The sequence below is a fragment of the Castanea sativa genome, chromosome 6 (assembly GCF_040712315.1).
Source record: "Castanea sativa cultivar Marrone di Chiusa Pesio chromosome 6, ASM4071231v1".
Taxonomy (NCBI): Eukaryota; Viridiplantae; Streptophyta; class Magnoliopsida; order Fagales; family Fagaceae; genus Castanea; species Castanea sativa.
In genome coordinates, this window is record NC_134018.1 from 54,222,095 (window position 1) to 54,249,803 (window position 27,709).

A 27,709-nucleotide genomic window follows, 5' to 3' on the forward strand; every position below is an offset into this window, starting at 1 on the left:
GTCACAATCACAATTTTCTTGTACATACTTTACTTGAAATCTGTGGCAAGGATTGCCTTGGTCTCAAGGCAAGTTTACAGTTGACCAGGTGGTAGGAATGGAGGTTAGAACGCCTTTGGAAGAATTGTAACATAAGATTGTGTGTTTTTTTTTTTTAAGCTGAAAAACAGAACTATAAGAACAAAGCAAAGAAGTTGAATGATAAATATATGTAACGGAAGGATCCCACAAAAGTTAAAACGCCATTTGACGAATTGCAACATCAAAATATTAATTGAAAACGTGTTGCACATCACTGTGGTTTGTGCATGATTGATTTTAAATAAATAAATTGGTTGTGTATTTAAGAGTTAAGTCATTTTAAATATATATCACTGTTATTTTCTTTAAGACATCCTCTCTTTGGGTGTGTTAGCAAACGAAGCTACATATAAGTAGATGTTGAAAATTCAGCCAAAAAGAGAGAGAAAGAAAAAAAGAAACCAAGCAAATAAGTAGCCATGTCTTGTTTATTATGCTTTCCGGAGCATTGGCAATTTGGCAACAAAGTAGGCATGCTTGTCATTGATAATTGATAGCATAAAATAAGAATGAAGAAGAGCAAACGACATGGCTCTATGCCCGGTTTCTGTGGATCCTAAAAAACGCGTAAAGAGGCACATGTGTACACATGACTAAACTTGGTCAAAGGTCAATCATAAACTTTGCTACTTCCATCTTCTTTTGGATCAAATATTGTATATTCGATTCTCACTGCTAAAAACTAAACGAAATGAGGAAAATAAGTGTGAGTTTGGATAGTGTTTTAGGACTAGCGTTGCTCTGCTTTTCAATTTGTAGGTTCTGTGTACTACTTACAAGACCTGTAAGTACAGAATTCAGCAAAATTAATTTTAAAATTAGGTCCTACAGCATAATTTACTCATTTAAAAATTATTTTACTACAGTGTTTTCAATTTTCAGTTTTCAACAATAAGCGGTATTCAAACAGACCTAATAGTAATAAAATTTAGTCAAAAAGGAATCGTTTGATCAGTTTTCATTTAACAATGCCAACGACACCCTCCCTTAAAAGTTTCCATGGCTTTTAAGGAAAATTGTAGTATACCTTTGTATTAGAACCTCTTTCCCTCTCCCTTGTGTGTGTGTTTGTTTCTAAAAAAAAAAAGAACAGTAATTGTCCCACATTACTTTAAAAAGTATATTATGTATAATATAGCTTTTCTTCTCTTTTGCTTCCAAAAAAAAAACAAAAACAAACAAAAAAACAAACAATACCAACAACCAATCTACTCACGAAATGTTAAAATTCTTTAAAAAAAAAAAAAAAATAAAAGATTCTTCCTCTAATGGAGGGCGCAGCGAATCTTATTTGGTACAAACAAAAGGGCTAAAAAGCTGTTTGGATTGCGAAATTGAGATTTCCTGTCAAGTCGGTAACACAAACACACGGGACTCACACGCACTGGAGATGAATAGTAGAAACACCCAATAAAAGAAAAGTTTGTATACTTTTATATAGTACTTATAAACTATTATCCAATTTTATCCCTCGCATATTTGGCTCGCCCTTTGGTTCTTCCGCTTAGATATTGCCACACAAAGTAAAAGAACCCAACGGACGGGCCAAAAATGTAATTGCAAATTACAAATTAATACATACCATACATTTATACATTCTAACGTGTCGGTTGAAAATACTTTCTTGTAAGTATCAAACCGAAAAGTCTGAAGGAGAAGACAGAGAGGCTCTTTCTCTTCTCTTCTCTTCTCTTCTCTTCTCTATGGTATGGCCTACAGGCTTTGAAATTGAATGCAAATGCTTCGTGATATATATAAATTTTTTTTTTTGGTTGCCATAATTGTGGAAGTAGTAATAATAATAAATGCTTACAATGAATTCCCACAGCTCTCTTAGATTGCGACGTTTAGAAGCAGCCAGCCAGTGCCAGACACTAATAAAAAAGAAAACCGATACTTTCTAGAGTGAGAAATACCTCACAATTATTTCTCTCTCTCCCTCATCCATTCCCTCTCCTTTTCGTCAGTTACTCTCTCTGTAAGTTTACGCCTCTCTCTCTCTCACTCATGTATGTGTTTGTTAATTTGTGCTTTTTCTTTTCTTTTTTTGAAATTCGGTTATGAATTTTTGGTGATTTAGTTTTTTTTTTTTGGTAGAGGAATTTGTGATTGGAATCTGAGAAAAAAAGAAGGAAAATGGGGTTGATTTCGGGGGTTTTCATGGGGATGGTGTTCGGGATTGCGTTGATGGCTGGATGGAAACACATGATGCGTTACCGAAGCACCAAGCGAATTGCTAAGGTATGTCAATTTTTACGATAATTGGGATAATCCTAAGCTTCGTTTCGTCCTAATTTGCTGTTGTCGTTGAATTCCTCTTGTTGTTAAACAATTTGCGGTGTGAGTGATTATTTGTTTAGATAGGTTAGAGATATCTTGAGGCTTGTATGAGCGAATTGGTTTTGTAAAAATTTCAAGTTAAGCATTATTCTGTGATGGTTAAATTTCGGCAAAATATGGCAATTTCTGTTAGTTCCGGTATCAAATGCATTTTCAGGTGTATACAAGAATATGTAGTGGAATAATACATTATAGAGTGACTAATGTTGGCTGTCAATTCGGGGCTGTGAACAAAATATATGACACTAAGCACGTACACTGGTGTTTGGGGTACCCTTAGTAAATGATTGCTAAAGGTTTTTAAGCCGAAGTCGGATTACTTGCATAGAAGATGTGCACAATATGGCAATTATCTTGTTAGACCTGTTTCTTGGAGCCAACTAGTTACCTATTTGGACCCTTATGTTCATCTGGGGCCTTTGTTGCTTGCTGATGCTAGTGGGCTTCTTTTCAGCAGCTTTAGCTGAGCTGACATTTCAATTAGAACCAAGAATAATTAGAAAGAAAAAAGAAGAAGAAGGAAGTGAGGAATGAGATCTGCAAACATTAGATCTTTTTACTACGGCTGAAAAGTTTTAAGTTGTTTTCAAGAGCCTTGTAATTCAATGGCATTGATTGGTCTCCTTTATGAGGGGAACTAGGGTTCAAATACCTCCTCTCTCCCGCTAGTAACAATTTATCAACAACATCAAAAAGTTGTTGTTTTACACCTTTAACTTATTAGGAAAGAAAGAGGGATAAATGCACTTAAAGAATAGCAGCAAAAAAGAATGTAATATTGTTGAAATGCAAAAAACTTAAGATTGGGCATGTATATCTAAAGATCGACTTCATATTTCTGGCGGAATTCATTCACTTGGTGCAAAATATCCAGTATGATTCTTTTCTTTTGTAGGCTGTTGATATAAAACTCCTTGGGTCCCTTGATCGAGAAGATCTGAAGAAACTTTGTGGTGAAAATTTTCCTGAATGGATATCTTTTCCTGTCTATGAACAGGTTGGTTCTTGTTTTATTTTTTTATGGTTGTTATTATTTGATTGTCTGATAAGGTTTTAATATATTTTTTCCAACCTTTTGAGCAGAACTTGCCTCTGTTTTGTAAATTATGAAAATTCTCCCCTCTCCTATGTCATGGGTTTGACCTGCCTCCCCCTCCCCTCCCAATTTTGTATTTTATGATGAACAGAAAGGAAACAATACATAATTTGATTTGCTTTTATTTGCAATGTGTTTTAAATATCTTTAGGATTTTAGAAACGTGATCATTTTTGTACTTTCAAGTTTCCAAAAACTCAACTTAGATCCTATCAACTCTAAAAAGAAAAGAGAGAGAGTGAGAGTGAAATGGCAAAAAGTTACATATTTTGCTTTGCAATACCTGTGGCAGTCTGAGTTAAGCTCTTCATTTCCAGCTTTGAGGTTTAAAGCTAATCATGCTTGGCGATGTTTCAAAAAAGTTTGTTCTTTTGTGAAATTATTTTGATGGGGCTTGATGTTGTTGGTCCACTTTATGACATAATTTGGTTGGCATTTTCAGGTGAAATGGCTGAACAAGCAACTAAGCAAAATGTGGCCATTTGTTGCAGATGTAAGCCTTTTCACTTGCTGTCCTTGTCAGATAATATGCATATTGTTGTTGTATACCAAATTGTTGTAAGATATTTTTCTCAGTTAGAATGTAACAATTATGCAGTTATTAAGTTTAGCATCCTTGCTCACTTTGGGCCCTTCATTTTTGTAAATAGTACTAATCAAGGTGGCAGTCAATTGTCTTTTAATTATTGAAGAACATATCACTAAGCTTCCAGTTATCTTGACTGAAAAATGAAAATTGTCTTTTAATTAATGTGTTGCCTATGGAACCACAGGGCCATCCATGGATGAAGAAATAAATAATCCTGTAACTGAAGAAATATTAGGGGCTGATATAGGATAAAAGAATGTGGTCGTGAAAGCTTAAGTGTGCCTCATGCATTTTTATGTGGTATCATGATGCAAAATAGAATTTCTGAGATAGCTTATTGGTTTTCAAGCAGCTTTTCTTTCAAGTGATTGTAGTGGGTACTTGTCCTTCTATTCCCTTCTACTCGTTTATTATATATGAAAGACTGTCTTCTTCTATCTATTACTTCACAGATATGAAAATATCAGTTGTAGATCCCAGGACCAAGTTTGGCTATCGTAAACATTATTGGAGTTAGGAATTAATTTTGAGATGTATATGTGTGTGTATGAGTGTTTGTTGGATAAACTAATGAAATCTGTTCATAGAGGATGAGGCAGACATGAAGGGGGAGGAGGGGGAAAATTATGTATGCTAGAAGAATAGAGACAAGAAATTTAAGCAACCATGCTGGAACCATATGTGTATTATTTATGAAATATTTAAATCGAAGTTGTTGGATGTGTTTATTCTCAGGCAGCAGAAATAGTTATAAAAGAATCTGTTGAACCTCTTCTAGAAGAATACCGACCACCTGGAATTACAGCTTTAAAATTCAACAAATTGTCCCTTGGTAATGTGGCACCCAAAATTGAAGGTATGAATCATTAATTAATTTTATATCTCTCTCTCTGTCTCACTCTCAATGTGTATGTGTGTGTACCTTTTTGTTTGACTGCTGCAGTTTTATGTCATAGAGATACCCTAGACGTTTATTAATGCTTAGTTCTTACTGAATTTTACTGCATTTCTTTAAGAATGTATTGCGAGACATCGTCACATTGATATTTGGAAGTTGGTACCTCACTGCTTGATTTGGTGCATTTGGCGAGAGAGGAATGCTAGAAGTTTTGAGGGTTGCGAACGCTCTTTGTTGGAGATTAAGTCTTATTTCTTACACACCCTCTTCGAATGGAGTGTGGTTTTTTCTCATTTTTCCTTTTCTTCCTTCTCTATTTTTCTTGACCGTTGTTCTCTTGTTTCATGATTTCTGCATCATTAGTACATCCCCTATGTACTCGGTTTGGCAATTCCTTTATTATTATTAATAATACTCTTACGTTATTTATCAAAAAAAATTTTTATGGAAGGAGGTTAATAAGTCTGTTAAGTCCTAAATTTTTTTTATAAGTAGGGTTGAAGTGGACATCACCACCGCCCTAGGAGTATGTTTGCTTGCCCCTTTTTCAGGTGAATGAAAATTTGCTTCTTTTTTGCTAATCAGCTTTTAAGGTGGTAGAGGAAAGCCAATTTCCCGTTTGCCTCTTTCTCCCACCTCTCTTGTTGTTCAGATCTTCTCTTCCATTTGTTTCCTATTTGCTTAAAGCCCATTTAGGTTGTTTGTTAACTCAGCCTCGATATGATAAAAGAAAAGGATCCAGACTTGCATATCCTTATCTCTTCTTCAACTGTATGGTAGAAAACTAAAATGATTAATGTATAACCTTTGTCCACTTTGGTGTAAGATGTATTAATTTTTTTGAACTGGAAATATTTTCAAGGAAAGTGATTTGTTTTCCTGTAATTGATTGCATCCAAATGTTCCTGAAAGTGCACATTATTGTCTCACATAGAAAACCATTAACGGCTCATGTAATTCCATATAATTATATAAAAAAATTTCATTGAATTAATGAATAGTACATAGAGCAACTAGAAAAATCAACCTAAAAATTAATTTTTAAAAACACACATATTCATTAGTTCACAAGCATAAAAAATCATCAACCTTTTGCTCCAAATAAACAAAATGATCTCAACTGTCTGATCTCTCTCTTTTTGGGAGCCATCTACTAAAATTGCATACTCTAGATTTTAGTTATATGGTTGGGAGCTGAACCTGTAATATGATAATATCCTAATTTTGGTTTATCTGGTTGGTTTTTCCGTTTTGACATTTTTAGTTGTAAGGTAGGCTGTGAGCTTTCATTAGTTGCTTATTTCTTCTTCAATTATATTGTTCATAATTCTTATTCTTCTTCTTCTTCTCTTGTTTTTTTTGTTTTTTCGTTTCCTAAGTGCAGAGCTTTCATTAGTTGCTTATTTCTTCTTCCATTATATTGCTCATAATTCTTATTCTTCTTTTTTTTTTCTTTTTTTTCTTGTTCCTAAATGCATTTTAGTAAATCCAGCTGTAGGTGTGTTGTTGTATTTAATTGTGAGGAGAATTGCAAATGCTATTTTATACCATTTGTAATACATCTATTCAAGATTGATTCCAATCGGCTTCATTTCAACTTATTATTACCAAAGTCAACTTTTCTTTCTTTTTGGTTGGATATGTTTATGGTCAACCACTATTGCTTACTTCTGCTAAGATTACTATCAGTGTAGAGAGTGGCAAGAGAGGAACCAATGATTAAGTTTAAGAAAAAATAAATTTGACCGTCAATCCAATATGCGGTATTGGAAAATTCAGGAGAAGAGAAATAATAATAATCTTGATCACGACTGATTACTCTGGCTTTGTTTCTGATTGTTGATCTGATCACATTGGCTTCATTCAATGGATGTGGGTAGATGGCAAATTGGTGGTTATGGGGTGTGTGTGTGTGAGAGAGAGAGAGAGAGAGAGAGAGAGAGAGAGAGAGAGAAGCTTACTAATGATACACAAAGCGATTTCAAAGGTGACAATGTGGGGAATGGATTAAAGAAGAACAACAACACAAAAAGATAAAACTTGGGAGTCAGCACTTAGGGTTGCTTGGAGTTAGCACCAAGTGGTGAAAAGAAAGATAAAAGTCCTAGGAATCAAATACCTAAGGTTGTCTGGAGTCAGCACTAAGCTATTGAGGAAAATTCCAATGCTAGTTTTGTTAATAAAATGAAAACTCACCAATACTAAGTTATGGGGCCTTTGAATAGAGTTACGAAGTTACACCAAGGAAAGGAAATAAATAGTAACCAATTATATTAAATACATGAATAAAATCAATAACGTTAAGTCCTAAAAATAATCCAAAATATCTTAGCATCCATTAGCACCAATCAACATTAATTAAGTCCAAAGAGTATTAGGCCTCCATCATTGAGCCATGTGATTGGGGGTTTTGCATCTAGTGTTTGCACCAATTATTACCGTTGAGACTCGATAACTTTTTAATTTAATTTTTTATCTTTTTGTTGGTAAGGGAAGTTGTGTAATATGGAGAAGCATAAATCATTTGTATCTCTTTTGGGTTATTTTCCATTGATTGCAAGTTATTTTTACTGTTAATTAAGATTTTCAGTTGCACTAACTACCAGGAAATGCAGAAAATATATATTTGGAAATATTTTATGCCAAAAAAAACATAGCGTAGATGATCTTCAAAAGTCTCTCAAAATATATAGCCAATGGTAAATGAGTATCTTTAAGGGAAATATAAATATAATTTTTTTTTTCTGTAAAAATTATCACAATCATTTTATTACAGTGTGCTTTGCTTATTTTGGTGAATATCAACTATCAAAGTGCTCTCTCTCTCTCTCTCTCTCTCTCTCTCTCTGTGTGTGTGTGTGTGTGAAAAGAGCATAGCTTCAGTTCCAATCTTGAAAACAATAGAAAAAGTTTGCAATAAGGGAGAAGTGCTTGAAGTTTGTTCTGTTATGAAGAAGTCAGATTATTTGCTAATTAAAACTGAGATCAGGCCAAATTAACAAGTGAGCCCCCTCACAAGCCAAGTGTTCTTATATAATAAAAAAAATAAAAAATAAAAAAGGAAATCATGGAGTCTGATCAACTATTTGCTCAGGGAGGTCAAAACAAGAAGGACAAAAATGTTCTACATGAAGAAAAGATTTTCTGATTAAATGAGACTTTAATAGGCAATATTTAAGGGTGCCTATTTTATTCAATTGAAGAATCAGAGTAATCCATTCTTCTCCTTAACATCTTTGATTTCCCAAGAATGCTGTACCCTGTAAGGTACACTTTAACTTCACTGTAGGCAAGTTTGCCTCAATGATCTATAGTCTTTGAAATATATTGCTCTTTAAGATACATTTACAGCTTATAGAGTCATCATGTTGTGCTTGTTTTTTCTTTCTTATGATCAATGGTGGGGCATATATATATATATATATATATTAATAAATGAATAAATTTTCATTTTACAAGTATTATCAAGTTTCTGAATTTTTTTCCCTATATATTTCCCGTTTCCCCTTAAATATGTGATGTAACTGTTATACTTTATTGTCCATTGAATATCAATGCAGGTATACGTGTTCAGAGTCTTAAGGAAGGTCAGATTATAATGGATATTGATTTCAGGTGGGGTGGTGATACAAGCATCATTTTAGGCGTTGAAGCTGCTCTTGTTGCTTCAATACCCATTCAGGTTGGTGCATCATCAACTTTGAAAAATATCATTTGTATTGGATATAAGTTTATGTTAATCTCTCCTCGTTAACAATTCAAGTTATGGAATGTAATATTGAATTAAATACTGTTATGGTGTCATCTGCCTCAGTTGAAGGATCTTCAAGTCTTCACTGTTGTTCGTGTTATTTTCCAACTTGCTGAAGAGATCCCTTGTATTTCTGCTGTTGTTGTTGCCCTACTTTCTGAGGTATGTCAGAGAAGATTTTTGAACTGGTTGCAAATATAGAATAAGGTTTTATTTATCTGTCCTCCATTTATTGAATAAGTTCTTTTCCAGAACTCTAGTACAGGTTGTACTACTGTTGAACCTGGTACAGCCGAACAGGTACCTGTGTCTAAAAGGAAGTGGGTTTCATGTATCTGTAGCATACATGTTATTTCCAAATTAGTGTTTATGTATAGAAATTATCATGTACCAAAAAATGTAAATAGCTTTGTCATGTAAGTGAGATTTAAGTTTGACGGAGTAGAAATTGGAAATAGAGAAGATGTGATGCGTGCATAGATTTAATAAACTCTTAAGAGTGATAAATCAATTTTTTTTTTCATTTCCCTCTTTTTTCTCCCTAAGGAACGGTTTGGTAGAATACTTTTTAGGGAGGATTGAAATTGAAAAGTGGAAAAGGGGGAGGAGATTTTTCTACTGCATGGTAGATATGAGTAAAGAAGGATGGAAAAAGGGGTGACAAATTCATTTTACCTCTATCCTCTCGCTTTCCAACATTGTATTTCCAATTTTCCTCCGATTTTCAAATTTTCTTTTCTTATTTCACCTTTTTTTGCTAATACTTCAACTTTTATCAAATGTGAAAACACAATTTGCATGTTTTTTTTTTGTTATTTATAAAAATATTAAGTGGGATCTGAAATTAAATAAAACGACAATAATAGTGCTATACGTTACACAATGAACTACAGTAAGGCAATAATGAACTAGGATAAGGTTTTCAAATTTTATACTTAATACCATATGGTATTACATGATTAATTATTATTATTATAAAACTTCTTGTTGTAAAATAAAATTTCAAAAACTTTTATTTAATGTGTGTAATAGCAAATTAATATAAATTATTATTTCTTTCCTCCTATTCTTTTTCTCAAGCAAACAGAGGAAATTGCCATCAACATTCCATCTTCACTGTCTTCCATCCCTCCGATCAAATGCATATGTCGGAAAATTGTTATCTTATTATCCTCCCACTTTTCTTTCAAATTCAGTCTAAGCAATCAAATTATTACATCTTATGGTTTTAGTGAGATTATATCTAATAAAATGATGAGCATAGTTACTATTTTACTTCTTCTTCTTCTTCTTCTTCAAATTAGTTACTGTTGTTTTAGAATTGTCTAATGCTTATTTACATTTAATCAGCCAAAGCCTAGAATTGATTATACTCTGAAGGCTGTTGGTGGTAGCTTAACAGCCATCCCTGGAATTTCAGATATGATTGATGTAAGTTTTATTTTCATATCTAGCCCTCCTGGTTGATTTTGTATTGTTACTTAGACTCATTATGCAGTTTACACTATATTTGGTAGGATACAGTCAATACGATTGTCACAGATATGCTCCAGTGGCCCCATAGAATTATTGTTCCAATTGGCGGTATACCTGTTGATACAAGGTAACCATGAATCATATTTTTTTTGTTCCTTCCTGTCTGCTTGGGTTTTTTTTTTTTTTTTTTTTTGAGGTTTCAAATTGCTGCAAAACTACTCAAGTGGTTTATCTTAAAAGAGCCAGAGAGTTCAAAATTGGTTAATGGGGTTCTCCTGTGGATATCTCCTCCTTTTCACTCGTTTATGTTCAAATATATGCTGTCTTTAAATCGGTTGTATTTAGATGATTTTTTTTGTGTGTTCAGTTCATCACAAATGTTAAGCTAGTTAAGTGTGCCTTCTTTTCTTTTCTTTTTCCTTTTTTATGCAGTGATTTAGAGCTTAAACCACAGGGAAAGCTTACCTTGACAATCGTAAAAGCAAATGATTTGAAGAACATGGAAATGATTGGAAAATCTGATCCTTATGTTGTTGTGTATATTCGGCCACTATTCAAGGTCAAAACAAAGGTTGTCGATAACAACCTGAATCCTGTTTGGAATCAAACATTTGACTTGATTGCAGAAGACAAGGAGACACAGTCCCTTATACTTGAGGTTTTGATCCACTAATACTTCTTTTTCTGCCTTGCTATACTCTTCTGCCATTTCTCTTAGTATTGTGCTTATGCTAGAATCTAAAAATTCTTGGTTAGTAGGATTCATTTTTAGTGCACCGTGTTTATTTAATTTAACTTGTATGAAAGAGTGCAGATGTTTTTTTAAGAAATTTTCAAACTTGTAGAGTTAAATAAAAGTTAAAAAGGTTTAATAAAAGCTGCTGGAATTTTGGTAGATTATATAAAGGCTTTTATATAGGCTATTGGCATTCTTTTTCCTAGAAACTCTAAATCTCTTGAATAATCTTAAAGAACCACTAAAACAAGTAGGAAACGCTAGAAAAAAACTCTAGGCCCAACTATTATTTTGCTTCCCAAACTCTATATCAGAGTCCAATTTAGCCCCTTCCACACTCCCTTTTTAGGTTAAATTTTGTCCTTGAAGTTTTGAGAACGGTTCAATGCTACCCTTGCCTCCATTTTCTGTTAAAGTTACTTGCTGAAATGATATAAATTGTACCTCTTTTGAACTTTTGGACCTTGTATTAGTAAGGATTAAAGTTAACTATAGGATATATCAGAGTCCAATTTAGCCCCCTCCCCACTCCCTTTTTTTGTTTAATTTTTTCCTTGAAGTTTTGAGAATGGTTCAATGCTACCCTTGCCTCCATTTGCTGTTTAAGTTTAATTGCCGAAATGATATAAATTGTACCTCTTTTGAACTTTTGGGCCTTGTATTAGTAAGGATTAAAGTTAACTATAGGTTATATCACTCGATTTGTATTCTAATTTCAAGTAAATCACTTTATTCTAAATGGAAAATGAGCACAAAGGTAATATTAAACCATTTTCAGACCCTCTAAGGATTAAATTGATAATTCATGATTGAAACTGAACTGCTAATATAGTTAAGGCACTGTAATAGAGTGCCCTAAATTTAATTCAAATTGAACTAGCTGCCTTTTCATGTAAAGGCACTTGATATTTAGACTCAATAGTAACTAAAGTAGGCTAAAAAGGGTGCCAATTAGGTCCTATATCCAAACTAGATCATATTTTCAAATCACTTCAATCTTTGATCTGGTTTTTCTGAGAGTTTTGGCCAGCTGCACCTGATATTTATACTCTTTATAGAAGGAAATAAAAGATATCCATAGATTAAAACTTAAAAAAAAAAAAACATTTTAACCATGTAAGTGTTAGAAAAACAGAAAACAAATTTGTAATGAATTAGCGTTTAAATATCTATAGGATTATGATACGTAAATTGTAAAAGAAAGGGCTAGAATTGGGGTTGTAAGGAAGAAGGAAAAGAGAGAATTTTATAGTGTTTAGGGGTTGTATAAACAGTACCTATGAATAGTATCACAAGAAAGAGAAGAGGAAAAGAGAGTGGAGAAAGGGAGAAAATAGAAAATAAAGGGAAGAAAAGGTTTCGGATCTACTAGAAAATTCTAAACTCGAGTAAACTACCAAAACCCTTAATTTGCAGGGGTTTAAAATTTACAGGTTTGCCCCTTGATATAAAATTGACCATAACTTGTTAAATAAAAACCCAAATTTAAAGATTTGTCAACCCTAGGACACATATAACTAGATCTTTAAAACTACACTTCCAATTGTGTATATTTATGGGATTAAACTTAGCCGGTTCCCCAAATTTTTTTTTTTTTTTTGTGCTCAGCCATTAGCTGGGAGCTGAGGCGTCGTAGGATTTGATGGTGGGAGCTTAGTAGAGATAAAAAGAACAGGCTAGGTAAATAAATTGGACTTTTGAGCTCCTGAAATTTAGCATTTTGGATGAGGGTTGGGAGTGGATTGTGGATATCTTATAAGAACTAGGAAAGCATGGGATGGCTAAATCAAGTTTCAAGAAATGTTTGAACCTATTACAAGGATATTTATGGTACCAATGGAAATTATTTCCCTTGGAAGAATGTATGGAGGGGTTAAGTTCCCTATGAGAGTGGCTTTATTTTTTTGGACTGCAGTGTGGGGTAAAATTCTCACTATTGACAACATCAACAAGAGGGGTTTTTCATTAGTGGGCTGGTGTTGCTTATTTTGTTGTAGTGGAGAAACAGTGGACCATTTACTGCTCCATTGTGACGTTGTATTTGCATTGCAGAATGAAGTCTTTCAGATGTTTGGGGTTCAATGGGTGATGCCTCCATCAGTTTTGTCCCTTCTTTGTGGTTAGAGGAATGGATTTGGAAAACATTCTTTGGGCGTCTGGAATATGGTGCCATCATGTACTTATGTTGATGTGGCTAGTGTGGAAGGAGCAGAATTCTCGCATGTTTAATGACACTGAGAAATCTTTAGAGCAAATGAAATCCTTTTCCTAGGCACCTTTTTGGCATGTGCCTGGGGTTGCACACATTGTGCTTCCATTTTTTGAGTTTCATACCTCACTATTTCTTAATTATACTTATCACTTATCCCCCCCCCCCCCCCCCAAAAAAAAAAGTAATGTTAGAAGAGATGTAATGGACATGCAAATATAATGCACACTATATTGTGGGATCTTTTGAGCTCATGGATATAAGTTTTGGTCATATCTGGTGGAAGTTCTGTTGTTACATACACAGAGACTCATGCTTGCACAGTTACACAAATTTTAGAGGGGAAAATGCATTACCTGTTACCAGCTTACCATCATAGATACAATTTTACGCGTGCCTACTTTGAATTATAAGTGCCTAATTTGAATAATAATAGTTCCTACTAATTATCTTCTGTCTGTAACCTGTAAATCTCATGCCTTTGTTACTAGTAATGCAACTAATGTTCATGAACTCTTCCAACAGGTTTTTGATAAGGACATTGGGCAAGACAAGAGATTGGGAATAGCAAAGCTAACTTTGAATGACCTGGAAGCTGAAACCGAGAAAGAGCTTGATTTGAGACTGCAACCATCACTTGACATGCTGAAAATAAAAGATAAAAAAGATAGAGGGACTCTTACAATTAAGGTAGAAATTGCTTCTCATTTTGATTAGTGATGTGTCTTCTATTGTATGTTAAAGAAAGGCCTGCAATATAATTATAAAAAATTTCTCATTCACATTATATGTATTCTATGCAGGGGGGTCTTGTCCCTTCTTTTCATAAAATTTTATTTTTATTTTTTAATCTAAGGGTATTGTTATTTTTCTAATTTTAGGTCTTATACCACGAATTTAACAAGGAAGAGCAGTTGGCTGCTCTAGAAGAAGAGAAGATGATCCTAGAAGCAAGAAAGAAACTGAAAGAAGCGGGAATTATAGGGAGTACAATGGACGCAATTGACGGAGCTACATCACTGGTTGGGTCGGGAGTTGGATTGGTGGGTACTGGGGTTGGGTTTGTGGGAAGTGGTGTTGGTGCTGGAGTTGGGCTTGTGGGAAGTGGTGTTGGTGCTGGAGTTGGGCTTGTGGGAACTGGCCTTGGAGCTGTTGGCAGTGGACTGAGCAAAGCAGGAAAGTTCATGGGCCGAACCATTACAGGGCAATCGAGAAAAAGTGGCTCTACAACTCCAGTGAATAGTGTCCAAGAAAATGGTGATGCCAAGCTGCAGTAGGCTTCCTGCAGAATTGCTGCTGGAGTATGTGGTCTGACCTCGTGTATGCTTTAATGACTGGATAGAGATAAATTATTTTGCTTATTTTGCAATAGATTTCGATCCTGTTTTATATGCTGGTGTGGAAAATAACATAATGTTTATATTCTTGGTTTCAGCTGTCTCATCCTGTAATCATGATAGTGTTCTGCCTTCCTTACTAATTTTTCAAACGTCATACATGTCTCTATGTTTAATCGACTTTTGGCTTCCACCTTAGTTCACTTTAATTGAATTTGTCGGAATGAAATTATTAATGGATTATTCTTGATTTTTTTTTTTTGCAACATTTGCTACTTAATCCAAATAATTCAAGAATGAAAAGAAAAAAAATACAAACAAACAAACAAAGGCGTTAAGAACTGTAGGCAAAAATAAATATCCATTAGAACTTGCATTGAGATTTCTCATTTTAACCCACTGCTTATCTATTAGCTCTGGTACTTTTCAACGATTTCACTTGTTCTATTGGTTTGCTTGCAAGCCCATTGGTTCCTACTTCCTAAGCCATATATTGAGTTTGCGACTATGCTTCTTTTCAAGTTTGCAATTAGTCTCCCTCATTAAAGGCCTTGTATGTTTTCTACTGAAATTATGATGATTTTTATTTTCTCCTTTAGTATTTAAGCAGCCGGAGAGGGAGATTGAATGGCGAAAGGTGTGGCTGTTTGAAGTTCTCACTTGTACTCATGCTGAGGTAAGCTGAAGTGGACCAAAGAATATTTTGAGAGATTGTAATCAGATAATTAGTACTTCTGTTGGATGATGTGATGGAATTTCAGCAATTTAGATTAAGTAAGAGCAATGTTGTTATGGTTTCTATAAAAGTACTGCATCATCAGTAGGAAGAAGAGATTTATCTGCCTGGATGTTTTTTCGATTCTTTTTGCTACAATACACATCATAAATACAAACTCACATTGTTAGGAATATTAAAATGTGTTTTTTTGTCGAATTGAATTTAGTAGTTCAACATAGGATAAGTTTCTCTTATTGCCGTCAATATGAAAAAGTTTTTTAACAATGAAGTTGGCATAGCAAAGATAAACTTTAGGAATACCACAAAATTTTCACAAAAAGGCATATTCAGGGGATTAAAGTATTGTTGAGCTCAATTACTATTTACTACTAGGCCCAAAGATTTATACACCCTCGTGATTCTTAGTCCATTCCTATATCTCCCGTGAAATCGAGGGAGTCCACAAATGAAAAGCCTGTGACTGCCTCTGCCACCTCAAAGTTTAAATGCATAAGATATGATACCAAACCCAGTGCCTCAACCATAAAAAAATCCTAATAATCCAGCCAAATTTGTTGTCAACCATCTATAACTATAAGTACTACTAGTATTGAATATTCATAACAAAAGGCCAAAATAGATGAGAGAAATTTCCAAAACACATGAAACGTGGTACGTATCGTAGACAATCCCGCAGGGAATATTTCCATGTGATGTGTGAGTGTGTATCTGGGTGGGTGGGTGGGTCATGGGTGTGAGAAACAGGGTGGGACCTGAGAGATAATATCAATATGACAATGTATCAGATAGAAATAAGGCCACCAATAACCAAATTGTTCAACAAAGAAAATAAATATCTTAAGAGTCAGCAAATTCTTGGAGATCATCATCACAAATTAACAAAAAGGGGTTTGGAACCACCGTGGGTGTGTTGATGGTAAGAGTTTTCAAATTGCTTCATTTGATAAGCGATTCGACCAATAATCTCAACAAAACTCTAGTGGTATAAATGATATTATTTATTAGCGTAACATCACTGAAGTTGTTGAGTCCATTTGCTTCATTCGCACAAAAAAAAACAAAGCAGGTCTGGGAAATATCACTCTCACTCTCAGGTAGTCAGCCCCCGACAAGCGTGGGTTCCAACTTTTAGATAGTGAAAAAGGTTGGAGTAGTAGTAAAAATGGTAGTGGAGTGGGACTCACATGATCCGGTTTGAATTCATTACTCTTAACTCTTCTGAACTTTTTCTCTTTGTTTTTTTGCTCTCTTCTTTGACCTTTTCCTCTCGTTTAAGCTGCAAAGCTACTCTTTCTTTTTTGCTTCGTATCTACTATACTATTACTAGACTGTGTAGATTCCTTCAACGAAGCTATATACAAGTCAAAACCCACCTGACAATTACCAACTCGCCCTTCCAAAAAAAAAATTGTTAACTTTTTTAGTTTTTTATTATTCTTGGATTTGGATTACTGATGGCATTTTGTAGATTGGATTTACTTTTTGAACTAAAGGGGGCGTGTTAATATTCCTTTTAAGTCTTTTTTTTTTTTTTTTGGGAAACAAGTCTTATTTTGTTAACTGTGAATAGAAGAATCTAATCTTTCAAAGAAAAATGGTTTAATGCATGGGTTCTTATGCAGATGGTCCTTACAAATTCCACAAAGCTTTTATAACAAATTAAGATATCAATCATATCACAAAGTCACAATACAAAATAAAACAAAATAAGAGAAAAAAAAAATTATAACTCACAATACATGCTTTGTGAGAATGTTGTAAGGTTTTTTTGGTGTGTCTATAGGATTTTTGTTAATATATTATCTTTTAAATAGAAAAAGTCATGAGTTTTCCAACACCTTTTTTTTTTATAACTTTTTAAATAAAGTATCACTGTATCAATTTGCTAATAAATTAAGGAAGTTATAAATATTATATTCATTGGATTTTGAAAGATCCATATTTCTAGAACATTCTAAAATAAAATAGAGAATAAAAAAAAAAGGGATTTGAGTATTATTTTCCCATAAACAGGTGTGTACAAATTTTATTATTATTATTCAATAGTAGAGAGGGTAGATTTGAATATTAAATGTCTTTATTAGAAATACAAATACTAGAAGGTACCAACCTATTCAAATAAGATGCTCATGGAAAATAGATGTGTAAACTAAGCATGCATTTATGTCTTGCTAGACATCTTTTCATCTAGGCACTAGTTTAATTTTCTATTTTCTAATTTGTCTCCAAGAACATCTTTCACATTTTCAACTTCATAATTGGTATTAATGTTCCATTTATTTGGACATTCTGTTGGAGAAATTACCAATAAAATGATATTTTGGTTACAGTACAAATAGAAATATAAACGAACAATGTTGAGACACAAAAATCTCTCTCTCTTTAAGAAGATTCAAGCCCTCTGCGGTTAGAAAAACCTAGAAACTGATGCAGCAAAAATTCACTTTTGACTTGTCCCCTCTACGTTTCAACAACCCAACAATTTGTTGTGTAGCTCGAACCAACTTTGCATAAGTGATTAAGCTCAAAACTCCACCAAAAGAAACACCTTTCTTTGGCCCAAAATTTTGCAGGTGTTTAGGAAAATTGTTGAATTCACTCACTCTCACACACTTCTCACAATTATTATAGAAAAAGAAGAGAGAGCTTTTTGCTTTAACTTTTTCTCTTCCTTCAGTATTGAAATGAAATTAGTCCGTAGCATAGTTATATACATAGTCTTCCAATCATTTTCATAACCTACATGTTATTTATTAGTTTAGATAACTCCTCTTAATTAATTAAATTTAACTTACATACATGTTAACTCTTTCTTTAACAAATTCCACTATAACTCATCTCTTTATTAATCTTCAATTAATTTAAGTTTTAACATAATTTAATTTAAAATGTACTAACACATTCACATTCTTACTCAGACTTTTGCATTTTGCATATAACCTAAATTTCATTGTTATCTTGTTACATCTTAAAAAAACTATAGGTTATTTTATATAGAGCAAAAGTTTCAGATTAATTAATTATTATAGTTTTTTAATCGAGCTATTTTTTATATATATAGAAGTGCCTTTAGAAAAATTATATTCATAGGCTACTCATTTTACTGTTTTTTATGTCAATTCAAAATAGGATACTCTTTTATTGTCTCTATGCAAATCGTTTTGGATTACTTTCCTGAATCTCTAGGTGATGTTTGGTACATGTATTCAAATAACAGTTTTCAGTATTTAAATACTGAAATACATATTTTTACAATACTTTTTAACACACATGTACTACCATAACATTTAAATAACAATGCTAAAAATCTCTAATTAAACGGACTCTTATTTTCTAGTTTAAACTGTGTTTTTTTAAATATAAAATTTTGTAAAAAATTAAATATAAAATTTTAAAAATTTATTCTCAAAAAATTTAAAAATTTATTCTCAAAAAATTTAAAAATAAACCGTACATGTCACATGATAGTTAAAAAAAAAAAAAAAAAAAAAAAAAGCCTTTTCCCAAGATTTTGACACATACACACACACACACACATATATATATATATATATATATATATATATTTTTTTTTTTTTTCTTTCAGGCGGTGGACCAATCTTTTTTTCTAAGCCCCAAAAGTCAGACCTAATGTTGTTTTCTGTTAACCTTAACCATGGGCCTATTATTTTTTATTGGGGTTAACAATTTTTAATAGGATTGACTGTTTTCCTACAGTAAATTATTTTAAATAAATAAATAAGAGAGTTGAGAAATGAAGAATCCTAGAACGAAGCTAGTGAGAGCTACTGTGGGTATGTGTGTAGTAGTACTAGTAGTCAGTCCCATTCAAAAACACTTTACGAAAAAGGAATTAGTTAATTGTTAGCACTTTTTTTTTTTTCTTTTATCAGAATTGTTAGTACTTTTTAATATATATAAAAAAGGTCAAACTCAAACACCACAAAACTCAATATGGATGAGGGCACAACCTGGTCCTCATCCTTTCAGCTAACGTAACTGCTAATCAAACCCAAAACTAATAAGAGTTTGAATATTTAATAAACAAACAAACAAAACTGTGACAAAGACAAAATCCAAACTCAAACTCAACTCAACTCAACTCAACTCAACTCCCACGCGACCTCAAGAAGCAAGTTGGATTGGTGACTGTATAGATTTGTTTTTTATAGACTCGGTATGGACCCCACGAACGTGGCCTAACAGGTGGACTCATAATAAAACTTCAAACAATGCCTGATCCCCACGTGATTTACTTTGGCGCGTGGACTTTGGCCTTTCCCCAACTACACAGTCTACTTTGGCCTTTCTTCAAACTCACAAGGTTAAATTTGGGAAATTCATATAAAATAATAATAATCAGACTCCACTCCAATAAGAGAGCAACACGTGGCCACTAATGAAACCGCTGGCCAACACTTCCTCTGCCTTTATCTCCGCGAGTTTTACCACTTTTTCTCATAATACTAACAATTTTTGTTAATCATAGTTTATAGCTTCACAGTCGCCATTCGGTCTTAATCATCATGATTATGTTAATTATGCTATGAAGAGTCTTGTACATTAATTGAGACTTTTTAGTATTAATTATGTTATGGATTTAAATTCCCTTTTTTCAACCATCAAATTATTATAAAAAAACATTATGAAACTTTGAGATTTGAGGTATGTAGAGGTTTAAGTGAGACTAGCTTTCCCACTATTTATCTATTAAACAAAAACTTCTTTTTTAATTTTTTTTATAGATATACTAGTATAGGGGCAACACAAGAAACTTGACCCAAGTCAAATAAGAATGGGCTGAAATATAAGCCCGATGCAATTTATTCATAGAGGTGGATTGTTAAGGTTAACCATTCGAGCCTTAGTAGCCCGAGTTGGTGAATTTAAAGAAAAATAAATATATGAGTCAATAGTTTAAGAAGAGATAAATAGAAAGAAAAAGTAAGGAGTATTATTTAAGCTTTCTCCTTGGGCTATCCAAGAAACAATTGTTCTTATGATAACAAGTTTTTGGTTATACAATTCCTAATTCCTCTCTATTTTTTCGTTCTCTGTTTCTCCAATCCCCCTTTAGGAGGATTTTTCCTACTATATATAATTATTGGGATTACATCCTTGCCTTCTACTTGGAGGGTTGTTGATCTTTCATTGGATACTTGTCCCACCATTGCTTTACTGATGGTGGTAGAGTAGGATGCAAGGTGTGGAGACACTATTCAGGAGTCATTCTGCTATTAATACAGTTGGTTGAGTTGGTGTAGTGTATTAAATGTGTAGGTGATGAATGCTTTATTTGGAAGCTTCCCCCTTACATTACTTGCATGTCTATACTTTCTTCTTCACTCTTCAGTCATACGACCTTGGTAGTTCGTCTATAGTTTCCTGAGGAGTGTACCTCAAGTTCCTTATACGGGTTGACTTCCTCGGTTTCACTATATGGATTACCTTTATTGTGCTGGACTTGAGATAATGAGTAGTCAAACCCAATTGCTTTGTCGGTCCAAACCTATTTGGTAATATTCCTTCTTTAAGCCCCCTCCTTCCATGACTAGGATTTCAACCCATAGTGTCAACTTCATGATGATTGCTCTTATCATTAATGTAAAACACCAATAATTTTTTTTTTAATTTGTGTTGGTAGAGCTCAAACTTAGATATATTATATATTTGTTCTTGGAGACTATTTATACTAATTTTTTGGTCAAAATGCAAAAAAATCCTCCAAGGTTAGTTACAGTTGCAAAAACACAATTAAGGTTTCAATTCTTTTTTTGATCTCCTTTACGTTTCTATATCTGTCAAATTGACTCATAGGACTAACTTCGATTAACTCTTATACACAGAAAAATCATGTGGCCATCATATGACTACATAATAAAAACACACCAAATGATTAACTTCACTAGTCATGTGATAGTTATGTGATTTTTCTATCCATAAAAGCTAACCTAAATTAGTTTCAGGGATCAATTTGACAAATATAAAAAAACTCAAAGAGCTATAACTATAAGGAAGTGTTGAAACTCTAGGGTGGCATTTTTGGAACTTACTCAAACCGGGGTGTTTTTGTATTTAGACATTTTTGTTGTTGTTGAGTTTACTTTTTAGCAATTAATATTTTTTGTTGTTGACATCATTTAGCAATTAATTTTAAGCTCAATAAAAAAAAGGCAATTAATTAATTTTAAGCTTTTCAACTGAAAATAATAATCTTCCCATGTATAGTCGTATTAGTAATAATGAAAAAGGTAATGTTCCTCAAAAAGAAAAAAAGAAAAAAAGAAAAAAGAAAAAAAGAAAAGAGGTAATAATGAACAAAAGCGACCCTAATAAACAAAACAAAGCAAAACAAAAGTTTGAGTTACGGTGAAGAACTGAGCTGTGAGAGTTCTGATAGATAGCTATCGGTCAGTATCATTCTTCTTCTTCTTCTTCAGTTCTTCTTCCTTAGCCTTAGCCACAAATCTCTCTCTCTCTCTCTCTCACCAAATGAAACTCTCAATTCTTTAACTCCACCCCCTCCATTTCCCACATATTTACAACCATGCCATCCGTCCCATCACCACCGGAACCACCAAACAACCACCGCCACCGCCACCACCACCACCGCCACCGCCTTCCCCTCCTCCCCATACTCCTCCCTATACTCCTAACTCTAACCCTCATCCTTCTCTTCCTCCTCCTCTCTCTCTTCCTCTACCGCAAACTCTCTCGCAACCGCACCACCCCATGTGACCAACAGCGCCGCCGCTTCTCTTACTCCCTCCTCCGCCGCTCCACCTCGTCGTTCTCCCCCTCCACACTTCTCGGCCACGGTGGCTTCGGCTCTGTCTACAAGGCCACTCTGCCTTCTGGCCAAGCCTTAGCTCTCAAGCTCATGGACTCCCCTGGCTCTCTCCAAGGCGAGCGTGAGTTTCACAACGAGCTCTCCATCGCTTCCTCTCTCTCTTGCCCACACATCCTCTCTCTCCTCGGCTTCTCCTCTGACCGCCGTGGCCGGAAACTCATTCTGGTGTACGAGTACATGCCTAACCGTAGCTTGCAAGACGCTTTGCTTGACAAGAAATGTGCTGAGCTTATGGAATGGACGAAAAGATTCAACATTGTTGTCGATATCGCAAAGGGTCTCTCTTATCTTCACCATTTGTGCTCTCCACCGGTTGTTCATGGTGATATCAAGCCCAGTAATATTCTGCTAGATGCTGATTTCAAGGCCAAGATTGGAGATTTCGGTTTAGCGAGGTTGAAGACCGAGGATCTTGTGGAGAAGAAGGACGGAGTGGTCGAGGTTGCTGAGGATAACGGGTCTATTTTGGAGGAGACTGAGAGTGTGGCCACTGGGTTCGATGAAGTTATTGTCGATCGATCTCCGGACAGTTGTGTGGTTAGGATATTGGATTCTGAGGCCTCGCCGGAGAATGTGGCGGTGGTGGTTTCGCCTGAAGGTGGTGTCGATAAGGCAAGCACATCGGAGGGGTTTTTCGATAAGATTAGTCTTGATAGTGGCAAGGATTTGATTGGGAATGGAAGAAAAATTGGGGGTTCGAAGAGGGATTGGTGGTGGAAGCAAGATAATGGAGGTGGGTCTGAATCGGGTAGAGTGAAGGACTACGTGATGGAGTGGATTGGGAGTGAAATAAAGAAAGAGAGGCCTAAGAATGAATGGGTTGCATCGCCGAGCTCGGTTGAGAATGATGGGTCGGGCTTGAAAATTGAGGACAATCAGATTCAGAAGCAAAAGCAGAAACAGAGTAAGAAGAAGCAGAGGAAAAGATTGGATTGGTGGGCGTCTTTGGATGAAGAAAGGACGAGAAGGAAAGAGAAGAATAGGAAGCCGAGGGAGTGGTGGAAGGAAGAGTTTTGCGAGGAGCTTTCAAGGAAGACAAAGAAGAAGCAAAAACGAGCGCTTGGTTCAAGTAGCAATAGAGAAATGTGGTGGCAAAAGGATGATGATTATGATGAGGTTGAGGATGCGGTGGTTGTACAAGGGAGAAAGAAGAGGAAGAGTAGTAGAGGTAGCATTGATTGGTGGTTAGATGGACTAAGTGGAGAGCTTAGAAGTTGTCGAAGAAATAGCCAAGATTGGGGTAATGGAGATATACCCAAGAGTGGTGGTGTTAGTAGCACGCCGAGTATGAGAGGAACCGTGTGTTACATTGCTCCTGAATATGGTGGTGGTGGGTTGCTATCAGAGAAATGCGATGTTTATAGCTTTGGGGTTTTGCTTTTGGTTGTTGTTTCAGGGCGGAGGCCGCTACAAGTCACGGCCTCACCAATGTCAGAATTTGAGAGGGCTAATTTGATTTCGTGGGCTAGGCAATTAGCTCGCAATGGGAAGCTCTTGGACCTTATTGATTTGTCAATTCATTCATTGGATAAGGAGCAGGCGTTGCTTTGCATTACAATTGCACTGCTATGTTTGCAGAAATCGCCAGCTAAACGGCCTACAATGAAAGAAATTGTGGGTATGTTATCTGGTGAGGCTGAGCCACCCCACCTGCCATTTGAGTTTTCACCTTCACCGCCTTCAAAATTCCCATTCAAGTCCCAGAAAAAGGCCCGGTGAGTTATGTTAGTTTGCCAATTTCATTAACTGTAGAGTGTACTGTTGTAGGGCGTTTTCTAATCATCATGTTTTGTAGAAATTGATGCAAAAAGAATGGGAAAAAAATTATTGTTTATATTGATGAATTAGAGCTGTTGTTGCTTCATTAGTTGGATAACTACCCTGGCCTACAAATTTCTTTTCGTTATGAACTTTTGGAGAGCTATCATTTAGGTGCAACCCACTTTGTCCTTTGCTCCCACAAGTTGTTGAATTTTAGGAATCCCAGGTCTACAGTAAAAAGAGGTTTGGAGACGTTTCTTTTACTTTTAAAAATGGTGAGGCCACCTTAACAAAATTTTTCAGTGCCCTGAGACTAGAATCGAATGAGCAGCTTGCCTTTTATGACTTTAGGACCTATGGGGCCCTGGGAAGATTTACCCTTTCTGGTTGTCTGCTTCCTTTTGAAAGTTGGCTGATTTTAATGCCAAAAGAGCATCAATTTCAGTAGAAGGGAACAGCTCTTTGGCCCCAGTCATCTCCTTTACAAAGTGATTATGCTGTCACTGTTGAGCGAAGTGGGAATTCCACTGCCCATGTAAATGGGAAAACGATAATGTGATTGGATTGTACTCATTTCTTTGATTAATTCATGCATATTTGCTTTCAATAAAAGTAGAGGGAGAGATCTACCTATCAAAAAAGTAGAGGGAGAGATCACGGGATCAATTCTGTACAGTATGTGAGTTGCATTTACATAAATTTATTTACTTTTCCTGAAACAAATAAGATAAACAGAGTTGAGAGAAAGGTCAATGTCAATTTCGTGGGTGAAACATTATGCCTTCTGGAGTTCTAAGTTCTAACCACAAGCTTTATATGGCCTTTTCTGATTACAAATTGCTATGTTATTATGTAAAAGACCATAATCCATTGCCTTGTCATGAGGTAAACATATGGTAGTTCTATTGTGCTCACCTATTTATATGCCTAAATAATTCTCTTAAATAGTGGTGGAATTAGATGTTTAATCGTAACTCTCATGTAAGCTGCCATAACGGGCAAAACAAATTTAAACAAGACTCATGTTAGCCCCTATTATTGAGCTTCCAAATTACCTACTGCATAGTTACCCACGGGGGCAAGTATGATTTCCTTGTGTTCTCAATAGCTCAGTAGGATGCAGAAGTAAACGGCCCCCATATATCAAATCAAAGCACCTGGTTTCTCGATATATACAGCAAGCCTGTTTGAGTATTTGACTATGTTGACTCATATTAGCCTGTACTTGGTTGCTAGGATGTGTATTTTAAATTTTTAACATGGTTCTTATCCTTACAATTAGTATGAGGAAAGGTGTAACAACGAAAGTGCATATATTCTTCTTTTCAAAAGTTGAGAAGGAAGCAAGAAATTGAGATCCAGATTAATTATTGTATTCCTTACTCTAGAATGTGTTATGCCTTATGCTATATGTAATGACTTTTAAAATTTCCTTTAATGTGGAGTTTTAATGTGCTTTGTGATTTTTATTAAATTGATTGTGAGATTCTTGACAGTGATGACAGCTCTGGTTGGAATATTTCCATTTTAGAATTGAAAATGACTTCTGAACATCGCCTTTTGCGAGTTTGTGTTACAAGTTTCTGTATTGCGAGGGTGCACTGGATCACCAGATAGTACATGTGACCAATTTTGGACACTTGTGTTACATCTAATTCTCAAATAGTCAAACGCACTTGATAGAATCCAAACCCATGTTGCAATTGATGCAACGTATAGTGTAAAGACTTGTTACAAATTTCAGTACTAATTTTGTACTTGTTCTTTGAACCAAGTAGCTGATTTTGTGCGAACTACACACTGGGTTTTCCTCAATTGTTTGACGTTGAAAATTAGCACACAAAAATCTGTTGCAGAGTCTAAAATTACGAGTCTGCTTCTTGCTGTTTGCATTCAAATATCCGATTGTTGATGCTCAATGTATTCCAATTACACCTTACTATAAGAAGTTCGTACGTTTATTTTAGCTGATATGGATTAAAAGCTGATACGGATTCAATGATTGAATCTTGTAACAAATTGTGTGGATAATGGTATGGGAAGGTAGCAAGAAGAAAGATTCTCTAGGTTCTGACAGTAGGACATGACGCCTGATTTCCAGGAATGGATTCAACCACTTAATTGGCACAAAGTAATACTACTAAATAGTCACTGGTCTGATAATTGAGGTGTCATGGATCTCATGTCTCATCGTTGAGCTCTGAATACTAAGCCTGGCGTGGCATGGTTAGGCTCAAAAGGTCCTTTGCTTTATTTACTTTGGGTTTCCAACTTTCCATCATTATGAAAGGCCTTTATGGTGGAGTCGATAGTCGAGACACTAGTACAATGCACCCTTCCCATTTGTTTCCCACATGGCTATTCAAGTGTGTTGGCTTCGAGAAACACGATTGAGATCATCTCTCACAACCTAGTTAAAAATAAAAAATTTACGTAATTTTTAGTTTTTAACTCCCGGTATAGTTAAAATCAGTTTCACTTGAGTCAATTATAATTAATAATTGAGATTGAAAGTTTTAAAATTTTTTTTTTTGAATCTCAACTATTAAATTAAATAAATTAAAAGCAAGTTAAAAAGTTAAAAATGTAAAAAATTTGTGAGAAAAAGTAGAGTATTGCACTTGCACCTGATTCAATCCCTCCCGATATCTCTCTTTTCTATACCTAGTTGAGGATGTTCTCCACAAAGGAAGCAGGTATTATGTGGCCCTCTTTGAAGGGGTCAGCTAATTAAGTGGTAGTTTATGATTGTTTTAGGAGAGTTTTTTCACTCTATTTGTTGCAATGATAATATTTTCTAAAAAATGAGTTTTTTTTTTTAGAACTTAAAAAAAAAAAATGTTTGGTAGCAATTTTAAATGAGTTGAAAAACAATCTCTTAACTTTCTTTATTTAGCTTGCTGTAAGATAAAATTTTTTCAAAAAAAAAAAATGTAAAATAATCTCTAAAAATAAGTCATTTATTTAGATGGACTAAAGATAGTTTTTTTTTTTACTCATTTTTTTTTGGGTGCTATTGAACACTATAGAATAGTGAAACTATCTTTACGCAAACTTTACCTCAAAAGTTCTTTACCTTTTGGAATGTTTGATAAACTACAGTGATAAATGTTTTTTAATTTGTTATATCCCTTAGGTAATCAAATTGATAATAGAATTTAGATATGAAAAATGACAAAAAGAAAACAAAATAAGTGTTTTGTTATTTAATACTTAAATCTAATTAATCCAACTAATACTTTATGTTTTATCATTATTATTATTATTGAAGATGATAGTCAAGATACATTACTGCACCCACCTAATGTACACCTCACTAAAGCTCAGGCATATGAAAACAGCAAGTATAAAACTTCATTATGTGTCTTTTGCATACCAATCTTCATCCCGACCGTCCTTATTTTTGCTTTCTTATTAAAACTATGAATAATTTATTGGACAATCACCACATTAAAGGCTATCCAGCTTTCCGGCTAAGAATTCGATTTGAGTTGGTGAGATCATTTTGTTTAAGAGGGGTCTCATTCTTGCTACTAGGAATTTTGTAATCACCTTATAGCTGACTTAATAACATTGCACAAACTTATTAGCCTAAACTGGCCACCTTTACGGACTTGAGAATTAAGTGTCCGTTTGACAAAAATTATTTTTGCCAACTTATTTTACTATTCAGCTTATTTTTATTACTATTTATGGGTTTCACTGCGCTTTTTGGTACTATTCATAGGTCCTACTGTACTATTTTAGATAATTTTTATTTTTATTTATAGTACTTTCAATAAAATGCTTTCAGTTTTAGGCTTTTAGCAAAATAAGTGGATTCCAAACAGATCCTAAGCTTTAATT

At 34.4% G+C, this 27,709-nt stretch overlaps 2 protein-coding genes across 3 annotated transcripts; both read left to right on the top strand.

Moving 5' to 3' along the window:
• The first annotated feature begins 1,647 nt into the window (after positions 1–1,647).
• LOC142638226 (calcium-dependent lipid-binding protein) lies at positions 1,648–15,319 on the top strand. Of its 2 annotated transcripts, XM_075812244.1 has the most exons (14): positions 1,648–1,787; positions 1,910–2,059; positions 2,179–2,322; positions 3,317–3,418; positions 3,960–4,010; positions 4,842–4,962; positions 8,565–8,686; positions 8,819–8,917; positions 10,106–10,186; positions 10,273–10,358; positions 10,664–10,889; positions 13,702–13,866; positions 14,058–14,477; positions 15,113–15,319. In XM_075812244.1, exons 3-13 carry the CDS (start codon positions 2,218–2,220, stop codon positions 14,451–14,453), a joined length of 1,554 nt encoding a protein of 517 aa, XP_075668359.1. In that variant the 5' UTR covers positions 1,648–1,787; positions 1,910–2,059; positions 2,179–2,217; the 3' UTR covers positions 14,454–14,477; positions 15,113–15,319. The 2 variants fall into 2 exon arrangements, with proteins under 2 accessions (XP_075668359.1, XP_075668358.1); XM_075812243.1 differs by lacking the exon at positions 15,113–15,319 and having other exon boundaries at positions 14,058–14,756.
• A 6,279-nt stretch (positions 15,320–21,598) lies between these two features.
• LOC142640972 (receptor-like serine/threonine-protein kinase At2g45590) lies at positions 21,599–23,978 on the top strand. Its single transcript, XM_075815318.1, has one exon. It carries the CDS (start codon positions 21,800–21,802, stop codon positions 23,819–23,821), a length of 2,022 nt encoding a protein of 673 aa, XP_075671433.1. The 5' UTR covers positions 21,599–21,799; the 3' UTR covers positions 23,822–23,978.
• Positions 23,979–27,709: the final 3,731 nt, after the last annotated feature.